Below are 16,493 nucleotides of genomic sequence, written 5' to 3' on the forward strand. Positions count from 1 at the left end.
TACACTTTCTTCTCAAGTGCTCATGCAACATTCTCCAGGATAGATCATATCTGGGGTCACAAATCAAGCCTTGGTAAATGAAGGACAACTGAAAAGGTATCAAGTATCTTTTCTGACCATAACACTATGGAACTAGATATCAATTACAGGAAAAATAGGTAAAAAGTACAAACACATGGAGCCTAAACAATACACTACTAAATAACCAAGAGATCACTAAAGAAGACAAAGAGGAAATCAAAAGATACCTAGAAACAAATGGCAATGAAAACTTTACAACCCAAAACCTATGGGATTCAGCAAAAGCAGTTCTAAGAGGAAAGTTTATAGCAACACAGTCCTACCTCAAGAAACAAGAAACATCTCAAATCAACAACCTAACCTTACACCTAAAGCAATTAAAGAAAGAAGAAAAAAAACCTCTCAAAGTTAGCAGAAGGAAAGAAATCATAAAGATCAGATCAGAAATAAATGAAAAAGAAATGAAGGAAACAATAGCAAAGATCAATAAAACTAAAAACTGGTTCTTTCAGAAGATAAACAAAATTGATAAGCCATTAGCCAGATTCATCAAAAAAAAAGAAGACTCAAATCAATAGAATTAGAAATGAAAAAGGAGAAGTAACCACTGACACTGCAGAAACACAAAGGATCATGAGAGACTAATACAATCAACTATATGCCGATAAAATGGACAACCTGGAAGAAATGGACAAATTCCTAGAAAAACACAACTTTCTGAAACTGAGCCAGGAAGGAATAGAAAATATACACAGACCAATCACAAGCACTAAGTTGAAACTGTGATTAAAAACCTTCTAACAAACAAAAGCCCAGGACCAGATGGCTTCACAGGTGAATTCTACCAAACATTTAGAGAAGAGCTAACACCTATACTTCTCAGAGTTTTCCAAAATACAGCAGAGGGACGAACACTCCCAAACTCATTCTACGAGGCCGCGAATACCCTGATACCAAAACCAGATAAAGATGTCACAAAAAAGGAAAACTACAGGACAATATCACTGATGAACATAGATGCAAAAATCCTCAACAAAATACTAGCAAATAGAATCCAACAGCACATTAAAAGGATCATACACCATGATCAAGTGGGATTTATCTCAGGAATGCAAGGATTCTTCAATATACGCAAATCCATCAACGTGATATACCATATTAACAAATTGAAGGAGAAAAACCATATCATCATCTCAACAGATGCAGAAAAAGCTTTCTACAAAGTTCAATACCATTTATGATAAAAGTCCTCCAGAAAGCAGGCAGAGAAGGAATGTACCTAAACATAAGAAAGGCCATATATGACAAACCCACAGATAACATTGTTCGCAATGGTGAAAAACAGAAACCATTTCCACTAAGATCAGAAACAAGACAGGGTTCCCCATTCTCACCACTATTATTCAACATATGTCTGGAAGTCTTAAGCACAGCAATCAGACAAGAAAAAGAAAGAAAAGGAATCCAAATCGGAAAACAAGTAAAACTGTCACTACTTGCAGACTATACACAGAGAATCCTAAAGATGCTAGCAGAAAACTACTAGAGCTAATCAACGAATTTGGTAAAGTAGCAGGATACAAAATTAATGCACAGAAATCTCTAGCATTCCTATACACTAATTATGAAAAATCTGAAAGAGAAATTAAGGAAGCACTCCCATTTCCCATTGCAACAAAACAAATAAAATTCCTAGGAATAAACCTATGTAATGAGACAAAAGACCTGTATGCAGGAAACTGTAAGACACTGATGAAAGAAATTAAAGATGATACAAACAGATGGAGAGATATACCATGTTCTTGGATTGGAAGAATCATTATTGTGAAAATGACTATACTACCAAAAGCAATCTAGAGATTCAATGCAATCTGTATCAAACTACCAATGGCATTTTTCACAGAACTAGATCAAAAAATTTCACAATTTGCATGGAAACACAAAAGACCCCGTATAGCCAAAGCAATCTTGAGGAAGAAAAACGTAGGTGGATGAACCAGGTTCCCTGACTTCAGACTATACTACAAAGCCACAATAATCAAGACAGAATGGTACTGGCACAAAACCAGAAATATAGATCAATGGAACAGGATGGAAAGCCCAGAGATAAACCCACACACATATGGTCACCTTATCTTTGATAAAGGAGGCAAGAATATACAATGTAGAAAAGACAGTCTTGTCAATAAGTGGAGCTATGAAAACTGGACAGCTACATGTAAAAGAATGAAATTAGAACACTCCCTAACACCGCACACAAAGATAAACTCAAAATGGATAAAGACCTAAATGTAAGACCAGATAGTATAAAACTCTTAGAGGAAAACATAGGCAGAACACTCTTGACATAAATCACAGCACGACCCTTTTTGACCCCCTTCCTAGAGAAAGGGAATTAAAAACAAAAATAAACAAATGGGACCTAATGAAACTTCAAAGCTTTTGCACAGTAAAGGAAACCATAAACAAGATGAAAAGAAAACCCTCAGAATGGGAGAAATATTAGCAAATGAATCAAGGGACAAAGGATTAATCTCCAGAATATACAAGCTGCTCATGCACATCAATATCAAAAAAATAAAATAAATAAATAAACAACCCAACCCAAAAATGGGCAGAATACCTAAACAGACATCTCTCCAAAGAAGATATACAGATTGCCAACAAACATATGAAAGGATGCTCAACATCATTAATCATTAGAGAAATGCAAATCAGAACTACAATGAGGTATCACCTCACACCAGTCAGAATGGCCATCATCAAAAAATCTATAAACAATAAATGCTGGAGAGGGTGTGGAGAAAAGGAAACCTTCTTGCACTGTTGGTGGGAATGTAAACTGATACAGTCACTATGGAGAACAGTAAGGAGGTTCCTTAAGAAACTAAAAATAGAACTACCATACGAGCCAGCAATCCCCCACTGGGCATATACCCTGAGAAAACCATAATTCATAAAGAGTCATGGAACACAATATTCATTGCAGCTCTATTTATAACAGCCAGGAGATGGAAGCAACGTAAGTGTCCATCAACAGATGAATGGACAAAGAAAATGTGGCACATATATACAATGGAATATTACTCAGCCATAAAAGGAAACGAAATTGAGTTATTTGTAGTGAGGTGAATGGACCTAGAGTGTGTTCATACAGAGTGAAGTATGTCAGAAAGAGAAAAACAAATACCATATGCTAACACATATATATGGAATCATAAAGAAAATGGTTGTGAAGAACCTAGGTGCAGGACAGGAATAAAGACGCAGACATTGAGAATGGACTTGAGGACACAGGGAGGGGGAAGCGTAAGCTGGGACGAAGAGAGACAGTGGCATGGACATATATACACTACCAACCGTAAAATAGATAGCTAGTGGGAAGCAGCCACACAGCACGGAGATATGCTCAGTGGTTTGTGTCCACCTAGAGTGGTGGGATAGGGAGGGTGCGAGAGAGACGCAAGAGGAAGGAAATATGGTGATATATGTATATGTGTAGCTGATTCACTTTTTGATACAGCAGAAACACACACACCATTGTAAAGCACTTATACTCCAATAAAGATATTAAAAAAAGGGAAATAGAAAATATAAGGTAAAACAAAAATTAAGTAAATAATCCATAATCCCACCATCCAGCAATAACTACTATTAACATGTTGCTGTATTTTCTCCAATACTTTTTCTGTTACAGTGTATTCATTTAATATTATAAAACTGAGATATTACATTTTGTTTGGAAACTTCTTTTTCAACAAACTTTGTATCTGAGCATTTATCTATGACACTCAATACTCTTTACAAACATGGTATTTAAAAATGACTGTATGACATTTGATCCTATGATGATAATTTAACCATCTATTTAATACTGGATTTTATAGTGTTTCCAACTTGTGCTTGTATAAATAACACTATAATGAACTGTTTAGCATAGAAAAATCTGTTCACTTCCCTGTTTATTTCCTTACTAAAACTTCCTAGAGGCAGAATTACTGTAATAAAGGGTATAAATATTTTTCAGACTCTTGCTACATACTGCCAATTTGTTCATCAGGAAAGTTGTATGCTTCCTCCAGCAAAACAGACTAGCCATTTCACACAGCCTTGCCCAAACTAAATACTACACGTTTTAAAATCCTCAGCAGTTTAATAGGTGATAAATGGTATCCCATTGTTGATTTAATTACTAAGACTTCTAATGAGGATGAGTATCTTTTCTTTCATTTATTGACCATGTATATTTTTCCTTAGTGAATAAAACATTTTATTTTTCAAAACGATGAGGGTAATTATTATACAGCCCAAGAGAATGGATGAGGACACTGAGCCCTAAGCAGGAACAGCCCAGAATTCAGTTCACTTCATATATGGTTTAGGTCAGTGTTTTTCAACATATAGTCTATGAATCACCTAAATCACCTAGAAGGCATATTCAAAAATGCAGGTTTCTGGGGCCCCCACTGCCCTCCTAAACCAGAACCAAGGTGTGTGAAAGAGAGTTGGAATTTCGATAATCTCCCTAAGTGACTCATGAACACTAAATTTGGGATTCTCAGTGAAAGAAAGGACAGGGCAGAGTGGCATGTGTTAGATCACTTGATGACCTTTTACAAGCTACATAAAAGGAACTGTCTGATCCTTTTCTTACAGTTCTCCCAGGGATTTGGTTCTGATTCTAGGCTGCAACTAATTCCCAGGTCTCTCTATTGGCTTTCAGTATAAGAAAAACTCACATCCTGTAAGGCTACCTCCTTCCTACCTTCTCAGATCTTACTCTGAACTTATGTTTCCCCCTAAAGTCACTCAGCAAATACTTGTTAAATGCTCACTATGGGTCAGGCACTGTGCTTGGTACTGTGGGAACAAGGCACATCAACTTGAAGTTGGCAGCCAGACTGCTTTGTAATTTTCATAAATTTACTCTGCCAAAAACTGCTCAAAATTAAAATAATAGTTTTCATTTACTGAACAGTTATGTGATGGACATTGTACTTGGTACTTTACACATATTATCTCTAATCCATAATAATTCTGTCCTACAAGAAAATGGTATCCTTATTTTACAGATGAGGAAACTGAGGCCCAAGGCCATACAATGTATATGGGTTAGAGCTGGGCTTACAATTCTGTTCTATTTGACTCCAGTCTGGGCTCTTTCCTCTATGTTATGCTAACTTCCTAAGGCTTAAAAAAATCTTCCCATCATGAAGATTTTTGAATTCATGTTTTTTTTGTCTTTTTGGTAACAGAATATGGCTGTAGGGCCTAACACTTCCAACTTAATTAGCATATACTGACTCTTTGGATTCAAATGATTCTAGTAAAAGATCCACCAACCCAATATACCTTCCCCCAAATAAGTTTTTTCTTTTTTTAAATACCTGAGGTACCACTCCCACTGCCCTCCGAAGGCTTTCCAGGCTCACATCTTGTATATTTTGACCAGCAAGGTAAATGTTACCCTTTTGAGGCTCATAGAAGCGAAACAACAGCCTCACTATTGTGCTTTTCCTGAAATAAGAGACAATGAAAGGTTATGTAGCTCCAACTGGCATTAGGGAACCCCTATTTTAAACCACAGTCATCATTTTATTATGACACATAAAAAAATATTACAATGGGAGTCAGCAATCAACAATGCAGAATTTTATAAAGAACTAAATTACCTACCCTGACCCACTACCTCCTACAATGGCCACTTTCTTTCCTGCAGGAACTTCAAAAGATATTCCACTAAGGACTTTCTGCCCCTCAATGTATTCAAAATGCACATTATCAAAGGCCACCGTAGCTGTCTGTGGTGTGATCTGAAGGGGAGATGCCATCGCTTTGTCCTAGCAGGGAAGAGAAAAGAAAAAGCCACTTTACACACCTCCTAGAGTACAGCTATGCAATTTTCTAATTCACAGAGAGAAAAAGGAAAATAAAGGGAAAGGAGGAGGTTTATAAGTGGAGTTAGACCACTTCTAAGCATGCTTTTAAAAATGTTTTTTCACTCCTCACTGTTAAGGGTAAAAATCCTGAATGCTTTGATTTCTGATAAATTTGTTTTGGGGGTAAAGAGGGATGGTGGGCAGGGGAGAAAGGAGGTTGACAATGTGAGGAGAGGCAATCACATTTTATATCATTATTAGCAAAAGTAAATCAGGTGCAAGTACAAATATAGAAGTTAACAAAATTTAGCTTCTAGGTATAATATTCTTTGCTAATACTGTAAGGTTTCTAAACACAGAAGTAAAAGCTGTAACAGCCTTTTAATACACATGATAGTCCCAATTCCTGCAAAAGAGAAATTAGTTTGCTAATATAGTAATGTAAAAATATTCCCCCGGAATAATACCATTAATGAGATGATGCTTATATGCTTTTAAAAAGGTACTAAATAGATTACTTACTTTAATTCGGGTGTCTACCTTGAGTAGAGTAAACAAGGTGTTCATATCTATAAGTGCTTGTCTAGTTTCTCTGTATACAGTTCCCAGAAAGTTAAGGGGCAATGAAAGCTGAAAAAGCAGTCCATTCACCATTACTAAATCTCCAACAGTAAGGGTACCTTAATATGCAGTTGGTAGAAAAAAAAATTTAGATGTTATGAACTTTCCAGTTTAAGATAGAAAAGTTTACAGTTTACTACTGTGGAATACAGTTCAAAATGTACATCATCAGCAACTCTTAGGCCTACTCAAATTCCAAAGCATTTTAATCCATGATTTAGGAAAATAGGGAACTAGATATATGCTAACTGGAATGGCAAAAGCCCACCCATACACTACACATAATATATAAGTAAAAGAGAATGGCTTAAGTGAGGAAAGAAATGGAAGGCTGAAAATCTCTCCTTTCTTCCTAAGAAAGTTCCTTGTAATGTAAAATAGAAGTTTTTAAAAGTATAAATTTAAAAATTGGGGCAAATGGATATCATGATTGGGAATTGATAAACCATGTATTAAGGTTTCAGTGAATGAATAAATCCTAACTAAGCAAGCAGGTTACAGAAAAGAGGCACAGATATTATTTACTTTTGCAATGAACAACTAATAGGAAAACTAAAAGGTTACTAGTAATTTTTATATGACTGCTTGCATTTTAGTCCTTTGGACTAAATACTAAATTAATTATATTTCTTTCTAGGTCTACAAGAGAAATTAGAAATATCAGATGCTAAAAAGAAAGTTACTCCGAAAAGAATCAGGTTGTAGCCCCACAAACAGTAATCCCAATCAATGAGAGAACCAGTGCTAAACTTGTAGTGTTAAACAAAGGGAAGTAAAAAAAACATCATCATGTAATCAAGAAAACATATTCTGATACAAAACTGAAAGTACTCCAAGGATGTTATAGCACCTTATTGAATATGCTTTATGAGACTAATATACACATTTATTTCATTAATCTTTATAAAGGTTAAGTAAAACATAGACTAACGTGAAAACCACATATCCATTACCTGCCACAATTCCCTGACTGGCGAGCACCATTATGGCTGTTAAACCAACACTGAAAATAGCACTTTGACCAAAGTTCAGCATAGCCAGAGTAGAGGTACTTTTCAATGAAGCAGTCTCATATGTCTTCAAAAATCCATCATATCTTTGTGCTTCATAATTTTCATTATTAAAATACTACAAAATACATAAAAACAGTAACTACATACAACTATAATTGGAATTTAATCTCTTAAGTGATTAGAATCCTTTTCATGGATACAATTTTGTACTGCATACACCATTTTAAAAACTGACTTTCCATATATTGGACTATGGTACTCCTGCAGTTTTCCACAATGGACAGTATTTGAAAAGTCCATAAAATTCATCCCCCAAACATTTACTGAATGCCTAGTTAATTTAAACCCAGATCTAAAAAAGCTGTCAATGGCACTTCCTTCACAAAGCCTTGCCTTGATCCTCTGGGACTCTGAATTGACAATTCTCATTGCCCCCCACCACATTACACCTTTCTCATGTAGCCACTTGCATACTTTACTTTAACTCTCCCAGTGCTTAGCAAATTCTGGGAAGGCAAAGATCAAAATCATTGTTTTTACCACCCTCCCCCATTACAGGACTTAGCATAGCACTTTGCACACAAGAGGCATTCAGTAATATTTGTTAAATGGAAAAATGAACAGATAAATGAATTAGTGAAATGAATTATGAATGAATTATGGAATGAATTAGTGAAAAGCACTATGCTAGGCAGTATGAGGGATAGAGAGTCAAGAACTTAGTGTGCATTCTGAATCAAGATGCTAACCATACTGTCACTACTTATAAATTAATTCAGAAGGTAAAATTCTGATGGTGCCACACAAAAAATGTGGTAGAAAGGGCAATTTCTAAACAAAAGAAAAACAATAAAGTACTATTATTTCATCATACCTAGAGATCCTATACTAATCTGCAGCTCTAACTTACAGCACCTATTCAATTAAATGGCAGAACAAACCTTAGTGTGGTGTGAAAGGAAGAGGAAAGTAAAATTAAACATATTACCTTCACAGTTTCATAATTCAGCAGCGAGTCTATGGCAGCGTTACCTGCATCATTATCTGCTTTGTTCATCTCTATTCTAAATCTAGTTCTGTAAGACAAAGATTTGCATAGGCATAGAATGTTTGCTACAGAAGCATAACTAATTTCTGAACCTTGACCAACCTCTGGGGGATACCTTACCTCCACCGTGTGACAGCAACTGTGAATGCTGTGTATGCACCAAGTGTCCCAAGGGTCACCAGTGCAAACTGGGCACCACATCTATAATACTGGAGAAGGCAAAAGAAGAAATGAGAAACAGTCATTGCTCTTGCCAAATAGTTTATAATATACATTAGCAAATCGCAAAGATTTTAATTAAAAAATATGTTGGTATAAAGTTGTATACATGAAAAACTGAGTGAGGAAACAAATACCTTAGAAAATCAACTTTAAGTTATATGCATACTTTTAATTATAAAATATGAAATTGCCTAAAATGCTACAAATGGTGAATAGAAAGAAACCTAGATAATCTGAGCATACCAGTCCAAAGCCATATACCATAATGTCTGTTAACAAAAAAACTGCAACCACTAGCTAAATGACTGACCTATGTGTAGAACTGAACAGCTCTTTACAATAATAACATGATAAAGACTTTGGACACAGTCCCTTGAAGCTTGTGGAAAAATAATTAAACAAACTGTATAACCCTTCTGGCACCATGGGATTTTGCTTTCAAATCATAAGCATGCAATAGTACAAAAGCTTCAAGTACTAAATAGCTACTAACAAGAATGTAAGATAAAAGCTTGTCATGAAAAATGTTTTACTTACCAAAACACCACTGACAAGGGTCACCTCAAACATGATGGGAAGAAGATTAAATACTAAAGCACTCAGGACAAAACTGATACCCCTTGTCCCTCTGTCAATAGCCTTTGACAAAGCTCCTGTCTGTCTGTTCAGGTGGAAAGCGAGATCCAGGTTGTGAAGATGGAGAAAGACATTTTTGGCTATTCTTCGGATTGAATTTTGTGCTACCTTGCCAAATACTGCATTTCGAACTTCATTAAAAAAGGCAGCTCCAGCTCTTGATACACCATCTAGCAATACAATCAAGAAAAAGTGGGGTGTAAAAATATTAGAATCGTTGGAGTATAAAAACGTCAAGGGCTCAGAAAATGTTTGTACAATGAATGAATATATCACAGAATACTTACACTAAAAGAAACCTAGAAAACATCTAGCCTACTGAGTATCAATCTTTCCACCACCATGAAAACTTTTCATTGTTATTTTCCCACATAAGATTCCAAATGTTGAAAGATTTTTCCAAGTAACAGCAGCCCATAAGGCCTTATTGTGGATAAATGTACAGTATTTGTTGAGGTTTTGTGATCTAATTCAATTCCCCCAAATAATAAGTGATAAAATCGAGATCCTGAAAAATCCAAGTGCTTTGACTAAGCATGCCCAACTCAGGTCTGAGTTTCATAAAGTATCCTTTCTACTGCATGGGGACACAAAGCACTATATTCTATTCTTTACAAATTGTAGATTTGTGTCATAGCTATTGAATATAATTTAATAACACATTAATACAGGTATATCATTATGTAGCAATTTCCTATTCAACGGCTAACAACAACAGCAAGAAAATAACTAGCCTTACTAAAAAAATATCTTATAAGGAGCCTAACTATTAGAAGTGGTTGTTATGAATTTAATGTCTTACTTCATGTTATTGTTTTCTAGAACTTAGAAAATGAGACTTTTATTACAGAATTTTTGGAAAGTATATCATACAAAGAATTTTTTAAAAACCACACATCAAACAAAAAATCTCACATAAAACAAACATCTAAAATGCTAAGTTGTGTTTGTGGTGAAAAGGTCATATGCTCAAATATGATGAAACCCTCTTGAAGAAAGTCAACACCTGTAGACAGATTAAAGAACCAAACATACAGCCAATGAGAACTGCCGTTGCCATGGTTGCAACTGTATTTGGTGCATCACTCAGGTTCAGCATGTTTCCCGACATCTGGTTGAGGCTGTCTACAGCATATTTAAACATGAAGGGAACCACAATATTCATAGCCTAAAAACAAAAGCAGCAATTATCAATCATATGCAAATTATGTATTCATAAAAGTACAAATATTTACCTTAAATTAGTATTTATGGGAATGTTTAGATATTAACCATTTACTAATACTGGAATGATTTTCCCAGTTTATAAAGATAAAATCTCTGGCAGTGGGAGAGCTGTCATTTCAGGATTCCTAACTCACACTGACTGCCATGTTAATATTCATTTATAAGCTATGTGCATTAGTAAAATGCTCCTGCCTCCATGAAATCGCCCCTGATCATCCACTCAAAAATGCTTTCTCCATTATCTAAAATCCTACAGAGCTCATAACACTTACAGCAAACTGTCTTATACTGTAGTTATTTGTGTATATAAGTACAATGCTTTGTATATAGCAGGTATTCAATAAATATATGTAAAATTATTTATTCACCAAAATAATGGTAAAACTGAAATTATACAGCAAAAAAGGATCTCAAAAGCAGATAAATTACAAGTATCTGTAGCTGATTCACCATTCAGGGGGAAAAAAAACCCAACACTGATAGATCTATTTGCCCCAGAAAAAAATCCCTTTGCTCCAACACCATATAAAAGAAAACCCAGGAGGTTGAGGAAGATGGCGGAAGACTAAGACGTGGAGATCACCTTCCTCCCCACAGATACATAAGAAATACATCTACACGTGGAACTGCTCCTATAAAACACCCACTGAACACTGGCAGAAGACCTCAGACCTCCCAAAAGGCAAGAAACTCCCCATGTACCTGGGTAGGGCAAAAGGAAAAAGAAAAAGCAGAGACAAAAGAATAGGGATGGGACCTGCACCAGCAGGAGGGAGCTGAGAAGGAGGAAAGGATTCCACACACTAGGAAGTCCCTTCACTGGTGGAGAGTGCAGGTGGCGGAGGGGGGAAGCTTTGGAGCCACGGTGGAAAGCGCAGCAACAGGGGTGCGGAGGGCAAAGCAGAGAGACTCCCATACAGAGGATCGGTGCCGACCAGCACTCACCAGCCCGAGAGGCTTGTCTGCTCATCCACCGGGGCAGGCGGGGGCTGAGAGCTGAGGCTCAGGCTTTGTTCAGAGCACAGAGAGAGGACTGTTGGCGTGAACACAGCCTGAAGGGGTTAGTGCACCACGGCTAGCCAAGAGGGAGTCCGGGGGGAAAAGTCTGGACCTGCCCAAGAGGCAAGAGACTTTTTCTGCCCTCTTTGTTTCCTGGTGTGCGAGGAGAGGGGATTAAGAGCACTGCTTAAAGGAGCTCCAGAGACCGGTGCCAGCTGCGGCTTTCAGGGCTGACTCCAGAGACAGGCATCAGATGCTAAGGCTGTTGCTGCCGCCACCAAGAAGCCTGTGTGCAGGCACAGGTCAATCTCCACACCTCCCCTCCCAGGAGCCTGTGCAGCCTGCCACTGCCAGGGTCCCGTGATCCAGGGACAATTTCCCTGGGAGAACACACGGTGCGCCTCAGGCGGGTGCAACGTCACGCCGGCCTCTGCCACCGCAGGCTTACCCCACATCCAAACCCCACCCTCCCCTAGGCCTGAGTGAGCCAGAGCCCCCGAATCAGCTGCTCCTTTAACCCCGTCCTGTCTGAGCAAAGAACAGACGCCCTCAGGCGACCTACAGGCAGAGGTGGGGCCAAATCCAAAGGTGAAACCCAGGAGCTGTGCAAACAAAGAAGAGAAAGGGAAATCCCTCCCAACAACCTCAGGAACAGCGGATTATTCCTCCACAATCAACTTGATGTACCCTGCATCTGCGGAATACCTGAATAGACAACAAATCATCCCAAAATGAGGAGGTGGACTTTGGGAGCAAGATAGATTCTTTTTCTCCCTTTTCCGCTTTTTGTGAGTGTGTATTTGTATGCTTCTGTGGGAGATTTTGTCTGCATAGATTTGCTTTCACCATTTGTCTTAGGGTTTGTCCATCCGTTATTTTTGATTTTTTACTTAAAAATCTTATTTTCCCTAATAATTATTTTTTATTTTAATTATTTTCTTTCATCTTACTTTATTTTATTTTATCCTCTTTCTATTTTTTTCTCCCTTTTATTCTGAGCCGTGTGGATGAAAGGCTCTTGGTGCTCCAGAGAGGAGTCAGTGCTGTGCCTCTAAGGTGGGAGAGCCAACTTCAGGACACTGCTCCACAAGAGACCTCCCAGCTCCACATAATATCAAATGGCGAAAATCTCCCAGAGATCTCCATCTCAATACCAAGACCCATCTTCACTCAACGACCAGCAAGCTACAGTGCTGGACACCCTATGCCAAACAACTAGCAAAACAGGAACACAACCCCACCCATTAGCAGAGAGGCTGCCTAAAATCATAATAAGGGCACAGACACCCCAAGACATACCAACAGATGTGGACGTGCCGACCAGAAAGACAAGATCCAGCCTCATCCACCAGAACATAGGCACTAGTCCTCTCCACCAGGAAACCTACACAACCCACTGAACCAACCTTAGCCACTGGCGACAGACACCAAAAACAATGGGAACTATGAACATGCAGCCTGCAAAAAGGAGACCCCAAACACAGTAAGATAAGCAAAATGAGAAGACAGAAAAACACACAGCAGATGCAGAAGCAAGGTAAAAACCCACCAGACATAACAAATGAAGAGGAAATAGGCAGTCTACCTGAAAAAGAATTCAGAATAATGATAGTAAAGATGATCCAAAATCTTGGAAATAGAATACAGAAAATGCAAGAAACATTTAACAAGGACGTAGAAGAACTAAAGAGGAAACAAGCAATGATGAACAACACAATAAATGAAATTAAAAATACTCTAGAAAGGATCAATAGCAGAATAACTGAGGCAGAAGAACGGATAAGTGACCTGGAAGATAAAATAGTGGAAATAACTACTGCAGGGCAGAATAAAGAAAAAACAATGAAAAGAACTGAGGACAGTCTCAGAGACCTCTGGGACAACATTAAATGCACCAACATTTAAATTACAGTGGTCCCAGCAGAAGAAGAGCAAAAGAAAGGGACTGAGAAAATATTTGAAGAGATTATAGTTGAAAACTTCCCTATATGGGAAAGGAAATAGCTAATCAAGTCCAGGAAGCATAGAGAGCCCCATACAGGATAAATACAAGGAGAAACACACCAAGAAACATATTTATCAAACTAACAAAAATTAAATACAAAGAAATCATACTAAAAGCAGCAAGGGAAAAACAACAAATAACAAACAAGGGAATCCCCATAAGCTTAACAGCTGATCTTTCAGCAGAAACTCTGCAAGCCAGAAGGGACTGGCAGGACATATTTAAAGTGATGAAGGAGAAGAACCTGCAACCAAGATTACTCTACCCAGCAAGGATCTCATTCAGATTTGATGGAGAAATTAAAACCTTTACAGCAAGCAAAAGCTGAGAGAGTTCACCACCACCAAACCAGCTTTAAAACAAATGCTCAAGGAATTTCTCTAGGCAAGAAACACAAGAGAAGGAAAAGACCTACAATAACAAACCCAAAACAATTAAGAAAATGGGAATAGGAACATACATATCAATAATTAGCTTAAATGTAAATGGATTAAATGCTCCCACCAAAAGACACAAACTGGCTGAATGGATACAGAAACAAGACCCATATATATCATGTCCACAAAAGACCCACTTCAGACCTAGGGACACATACAGACTGAAAGTGAGGGGATGGAGAAAGATATTCCATGCAAATGGAAATCAAAAGAAAGCTGGAGTAGCAATTCTCATATCAGACAAAACAGACTTTAAAATAAAGATTATTACAAGAGACAAAGAAGGACACTACATAATGATCAAGGGATCGATCCAAGAAGAAGATATAACAATTGTAAATATTTATGCACCCAACATGAGAGCACCTAAATACATAAGGCAAATACTAACAGGCATAAAAGGGGAAATGGACAATAACGCAATCATAGTAGTGGACTTTAACACCCCACTTCCACCAACGGACAGATCATCCAAAATGAAAATAAAAATGGAAACACAAGCTTTAAATGATACTTTAAACAAGATGGACTTAATTGATATTTATAAGACATTCCATCCAAAAACAATAGAATACACATTTTTCTGAAGTGTTCATGGAACATTCTCCAGGATAGATCATATCTTGGGTCACAAATCAAGCCTTGGTAAATTTAAGAAAATTGAAATTGTATCAAGTACCTTTTCCAACCACAACATTATGAGACTAGATATGAATTACAGGAAAAGATCTGTAAAAAATACAAACACATGGAGGCTAAACAATACATTACTTAATAACCAAGAGATCACTGAAGTAATCAAAGTGGACATCAAAAAGTACCTAGAAACAAATGACAATGAAACCACGATGACCCAAAATTTATGGGGTGCAGCAAAAGCAGTTCTAAGAGGGAAGTTTAGAGCAATACCATCCTACCTCAAGAAAAACGAAACATCTCAAATAACCTAACCTTGCACCTAAAGCAATTAGAGAAAAAAGAACAAAACAACCCCAAAGTTAGCAGAAGCAAAGAAATCATAAAGATCAGATCAGAAATAAATGAAAAAGAAATGAAGGAAACGATAGCAAAGATCTATAAAACTAAAAGATGGTTCTTTGGGAAGATACACAAAATTGATAAACCATTAGCCAGACTCATCAAGAAAAAAAGGGAGAAGACTCAAATCAATAGAACTAGAAATGAAAAAGAAGAAGTAACAATTGACACTGCAGAAATACAAAAGATCATGAGAGATTACTACAAGCAACTCTATGCCAATAAAATGGACAACCTGGAAGAAATGGACAAATTCTTAGAAATGCACAACCTGCCGAGACTGAACCAGGAAGAAACAGAAAATATGAACAGACCAATCACAAGCACTGAAATTGAAACTGTGATTAAAAATCTTCCAGCAAACAAATGCCCAGGACCAGATGGCTTCACAGGCGAATTCTATCAAACATTTAGAGAAGAGCTAACACCTATCCTTTTCAAACTCTTCCAAAATACAGCAGAGGGAGGAACACTCCAATACTCATTCTACAAGGCCACCATCACCCTGATACCAAAACCAGACAAAGATGTCACAAAGAAAGAAAACTACAGCCCAATATCACTGATGAACATAGATGCAAAAATCCTCAACAAGAGACTACCAAACAGAATCCAAAAGCACATTAAAAGGATCATACACCATGATCAAGTGGGGTTTATTACAGGAATGCAAGGATTCTTCAATGTACACAAATCAGTCAACGTGATACACCATAATAACAAATTGAAGGAGAAAAACCATACAGTCATCTCAATAGATACAGAGAAAGCTTTCGACAAAATTCAACACCCATTTATGATAAAAACCCTCCAGAAAGTAGGCAAAGAGGGAACTTTCCCCAACATTAATATAGGCCAGATATGACAAACCCACAGCCAACATCCCCCTCAACAGTGAAAAACTGAAAGCATTTCCAGTACGATCAGGAACAAGACTAGGTTGCCCACTCGCATCACTATTATTTAACATAGTTTTGAAAGTTTTAGCCACAGCAATCAGACAAGAATAAGAAATGAAAGGAATCCAAATCAGAAAAGAAGAAGTAAAGCTGTCACTGTTTGCAGATGACATGATACTATACATAGAGAATCCTAAAGATGCTACCAGAAAACTACTAGAGCTAATCAATGAATTTGGTAAAGTAGCAGGATACAGAATTAAGGCACAGAAATCTCTGGCATTCATATACACTAATGATGAAAAATCTGAAAGTGAAATTAAGAAAATACTCCCATTGCAACAAAAAGAATAAAATATCTAGGAATAAACCTACCTAAGGAGACAAAAGACCTGTATGCAGAAAATTATAAGACACTGATGAAAGAACTAAAGGTGATACAAATAGA

The 16,493-nt window shown here is 37.2% G+C and overlaps 1 protein-coding gene across 1 annotated transcript in view; it reads right to left on the reverse strand.

Annotated features, from left to right (window-relative positions):
• The window catches only part of ABCB7 (ATP binding cassette subfamily B member 7), a 136,835-nt gene that overhangs the window by 36,183 nt on the left and 84,159 nt on the right, over nucleotides 1–16,493 (reverse strand). The window contains exons 5-12 of the mRNA XM_032619708.1: nucleotides 10,476–10,608; nucleotides 9,342–9,610; nucleotides 8,703–8,791; nucleotides 8,523–8,610; nucleotides 7,475–7,649; nucleotides 6,423–6,580; nucleotides 5,698–5,861; nucleotides 5,409–5,538 (exon numbers count right to left, since the gene is read on the reverse strand). Coding sequence (XP_032475599.1) covers nucleotides 5,409–5,538; nucleotides 5,698–5,861; nucleotides 6,423–6,580; nucleotides 7,475–7,649; nucleotides 8,523–8,610; nucleotides 8,703–8,791; nucleotides 9,342–9,610; nucleotides 10,476–10,608 — 1,206 coding nt within the window. The remainder of the gene's footprint in view (nucleotides 1–5,408; nucleotides 5,539–5,697; nucleotides 5,862–6,422; nucleotides 6,581–7,474; nucleotides 7,650–8,522; nucleotides 8,611–8,702; nucleotides 8,792–9,341; nucleotides 9,611–10,475; nucleotides 10,609–16,493) is intronic.

The sequence above is a fragment of the Phocoena sinus genome, chromosome X, assembly GCF_008692025.1.
Source record: "Phocoena sinus isolate mPhoSin1 chromosome X, mPhoSin1.pri, whole genome shotgun sequence".
NCBI lineage: Eukaryota > Metazoa > Chordata > Mammalia > Artiodactyla > Phocoenidae > Phocoena > Phocoena sinus.